General features: G+C 36.1%; 1 protein-coding gene across 1 annotated transcript; it reads right to left on the bottom strand.

The window, feature by feature from the left end:
* Nucleotides 1–4: 4 nt before the first annotated feature.
* LOC104959610 (myosin heavy chain, fast skeletal muscle-like) lies at nucleotides 5–1,484 on the bottom strand (the record flags this gene model as incomplete). The annotated part of the gene is made up of 7 exons (XM_010787518.1): nucleotides 1,448–1,484; nucleotides 1,147–1,357; nucleotides 887–1,030; nucleotides 623–779; nucleotides 362–389; nucleotides 149–254; nucleotides 5–61 (listed from the first exon to the last, which is right to left on the bottom strand). Coding segments are annotated over exons 2-7 (696 nt in total), but the record flags the coding sequence as incomplete, so codon positions are not given.
* Nucleotides 1,485–4,345: the final 2,861 nt, after the last annotated feature.

Consider the following 4,345-nt stretch of genomic DNA (forward strand, 5'->3'; position numbering starts at 1 on the left):
TGGCATTACCATAAGCCTCCAGCAAGGGATTGGCTGCAATGATTTGATCCTCCAGTGAACCCTTCATTCAGCAAACATAACATCACGCTTTAGTTTACATTCAATATGTCGGCTTTATTAATACTTTTTTTGCACAGATTTCGTTTACCTGCATTTTGTTCTGGTCAACTTTCTTTCCTCCAGCCACTGCGATTGTCGCAAAGTACTGGATGACACGTTTGGTGTTGACAGTCTTTCCTGCACCGGATTCTCCACTATAATACATAATAGGACAAATGTGTTGGTGTAAGTAAGTAATGATAGACACAGAAATAATCAGTGTTATATCAGTCTAAATAAGTTATCCTGAGAATTGACTTACGTAATCAGGATTGACTGATTCTCACGATCTGTTGAGACAATGACATTTACACACACCCATTGTGTTATTGCATTCATTTATATTCTTAAAAAGTATTATTGCATTATGAATGGTATGAGACCACAGTTCTAGTGTCACAATAAACTGCATGTTTACCAAGGACAACAAACTGTTGTGGAAACAACACAAAACAGTGAAACACAAGCCCCACTTATAGGGTGACCATTGAGTACAGACTGTAGCCTAAGAGCTGACTGATACCTTGGAGCATGAACTGATAGGCGTTATCAGAGATGGAGAAGATGTGGGGTGGAGCCTCAATCCTCTTTTTGCCTCTGTACCCATTGACAACCTTTGAGTCATACACTGGGAGCCACTTGTAGGGGTTCACAGTGACGCAGAACAGCCCTGAGTAGGTCTGTTTCAGAAAGAGGAAATACATATTCAATGAAACATTCATACTTGCAATTTACACTTTGATCGAATACAGTGCAACAGATTTGGTAAATGTTTAACTGGTCTTACGTAGATCATCCATGCTGCATAGCGCTCTTTGAGGTTATACAGCACAGAAGGTTCACTGAGGTGGGTCATCATGGCCATGTCCTCAATCTTATCGTACTTCGGAGGGTTCATGGGGAAGATTTCATCATCCTTAACTGTGAGATTCTGTTACAAAGAGTAAAAAAAGGTTTTGAGGATGTGAAGCACCATTAGAAAAGATATGGTAAGGATCCGCAGACATTACTTGTGTCTAATGTATACATGACTACATGAATACATACCTTTCCGCCTTGAACTTCAACTGTGGCTTTACCACCCTCCTTTTTCACGAGTTTCCCCTTCAAATACATCTCAGCAGGCTCTGTCACGTAATAAGCTGTTTTAGCATCAAACGCAGTATTTTGAGCCTCTACTCTCTCCCTGTTAGACTTCCGGAGGTATAAGGCAGCCGGGCCAAAACACTCCATTTCAGCGTCCGTACTCATGGTTCCTCTGTTAAAAAAATAAAAATGTATAAATAAAATAATGAAAGTAGTATTTAGTATTAAGCTTGATTTCCTTCTTCCAGTCACAGTCACTTACCTTTTTTCTGCCAAGTGATGCAGTTGTTAAATGGATACTAAAAAAAAAAAGAATTCAACTTAGAAAATTAATCATATGCCTGTCTCTATAAGGCAACAAGATTAACAACTTTCTGCAATCTGGCAAAAGAGCTGCTCTTAAAGTAACTCATTAAATGCACTGATCACAGCAGAAAGACTCACCTTCGTTGGCAGCCAGTGAGTACAAAACTTCCGACGAACTGGGAGTGTGTCTTTTATACTGAAATCTCTGGACCCCCGCAGGAGCAGACCTCCCGTTTAGGTCACTGTGCTTCAGAATAGTATGAGATCTCCAGCCCATCATCACGGCTGGTGTCACTTTATCCTGTATGATACGTAAACAACATTAACTTTAAGTGAAACCCTGGGACTAAACGGCAGATTCCTGGAAAGAAGTAAGAACAATCCACCTTGTTATGACTATGAGTTTATACATTTCAATATGTTGTAGTTCTTGGTTAAATTACCAGGAGTTATTGATGAAGGCCTATTAATTATTAGTTACTTTATTACTTTTTTGTATAAAGGAAAATTTAGACTTAAGATATAACTCACATTTTTTGTAAATGTGGGACTTTTATTACAAGATTATTTCATCAATCTGCACACAAGCTTTTTTTAGCATCAAACAAACCTTTGGCAGTCACATTTTTTCAAACATCTCTTGAGCATAGGCCCAAGGGTTCAGTTGAGGCTAATTTAAGACCCCATTACTGTCCATTATACTGTTGTGATTTCTCTAAAGAAAGATGACACCTGTGACGCTGTGAAAGTATTCTCTTGTGGCGGGATTAAGTTGCAATAAAAGGTGATATTGGATATGTCTGGCCTTCCTTTACAGGCTTATTAGGACTTAAAGCAAAAATAGCCTCCCGCTTGCAAATTCCCATGCTCTTACTATTGAAATTGTTTACAAATGCATTGAACGCTTCTGTTAATTACACCTCAGATGTTTTCAGCATCCTGTTACTGAGCACTTCGGAAAGAAATCCAGGCTGTGGATCTACTGAGTGGTTCATTGTGGTTTCTCAATTCACATTTAAACTCATCACCATTTTGTGTAGAGTTTTTAATCCTGCTTGGGTCAGATGAAATACCAAATCAAGATGAAATGAATTAACTATTAATGTGGAACTTTGCACCATTTTAGTGTGGGATGGATTTTTTGGAGCCAATACTTAAAAGGCCAGTGTGCGGTTCATGTATGTAAATGTGGTAAACAGTAATAAAATATCTCGTGTGCCACACTAGGAAATAATACACTAGAGCTTCTGTACTGTAATCATGGTAAAGTCTTTAAAACAAGGTAAATAAAATGAATATGGGATTGAAATGAATATGATCCGTATAAGATGATAAGTATAGTTCATTTTACAAATTGCTTTATTTTCTGAACTTAATCATTAATTAGTCCTACGTTGCCTCCATTGCATCAATGTGTTTGAAAAAAAACAAAAAACAATGCAAATATTTGCCTAAAAGCAAAGAGATTAACACATTGTCAATAGACCAGCTGTAGTCAGCAGTAATAGACCAGCTGCTGGCTTTAAGTAAACGCAGTCGCGTCTTCAGGGTGGCCAAGACATTTCTAAATTCCAAAGCAGCTTTTATTCCCATGTGTGTGATAAATATTACATCTCTGTGCAGGTGGTGGGCAGCACACTGAATATTGTGTGTATATGTGTGTACATTAGAGTGCTTGCAAATGTGTTTGTGTCTGTTTTAGTTTTACTCTTGTGTGATAGAGAAATGTATGTTACTAAGTGCAGAAGGGAAAAGAGGAAAAGAGTGGTTGAGCGAGATTTCTTTGCTGTCTTCTTGAGTCACATCAATTTCAAGTAAGTTAAAAATCTAAAATACATTTTCAACTGTCTTTTTTATTTGTATTAAGCATATATGGATAATAATGTACTTAATATCAGGGTTTCGTCTGCATAGATGTACATTATCCATAATATTAAAGCAGTTTCCTTTTAAGTATAAAACGTAACTTGAATTTCTTAATCTTAAAATGTAAAACTATTGTGCATTATGTTTTTGTTGTCCTAATACCTATGTATTGTGTATGTTATGCAGCGATGGAATGGTGCATGCTGAAAATCCTTGATCTTGCCTGAGAGTGAAACGCCTTTTGCATTAAGTGAAACTTTAAAGAAGGTTAAAATGTCATGTCCAACATTGTTAAATTCCTTCTCTTCATGGAGTTTGTATAATTTGTTTTTAAAACTTCATAATGACTGAAACCTCGATGTAATAATGTCAGTGTGAGTGTGATTTATCAAAACTACCCCTAGGTCATATTTCAAGTTTCAGTCAGAATAAACTTTGTATGAGTTGGTTTGATGAAGTTAAAGATAAAGTGTACAGTATTCTTCCCCCAGATCTTTAACACTGGGGGCAGTGTTTTGTTCTTCTTTAACTCATTTCTTGAATGACATATTTTACTTGTATATCCTTGTATATATTTGCATGTAGTATATACATGTATACATGGTACACTGTAAGTATAAATGATCTGTTAATTAGTGTGTATAAGATAACTTTCTTAATTTTGATCCGAATTAAATTCAAATGACTTACTGCAGATGTTACATACTGTAAGCCAATAATAACTGATGGTTAAATCAAATAAATGTTGTTTAAAAAAGCATGTTCATGTTTATTATTTAATTGCTCTGAACTGCCCCTGTATTTTGTAATTTATTTAATCTGCACAGAAATGCAAATAAAGTAATTTGATATATTGAGAATCGTTGATATTATTTGCCTTTACTGTCAAATATGTTCTACTTGGTCCTGGATCAATTGCAGATTGAATGTTCTGTAAATAAATGACTGATTGATTGTCAATTATGAATCCTCCTCGCTAACCTGCGCT

This window comes from Notothenia coriiceps, unplaced genomic scaffold, assembly GCF_000735185.1.
Source record: "Notothenia coriiceps isolate Sejong01 unplaced genomic scaffold, NC01 NC01_scaffold00030531, whole genome shotgun sequence".
Taxonomy (NCBI): Eukaryota; Metazoa; Chordata; class Actinopteri; order Perciformes; family Nototheniidae; genus Notothenia; species Notothenia coriiceps.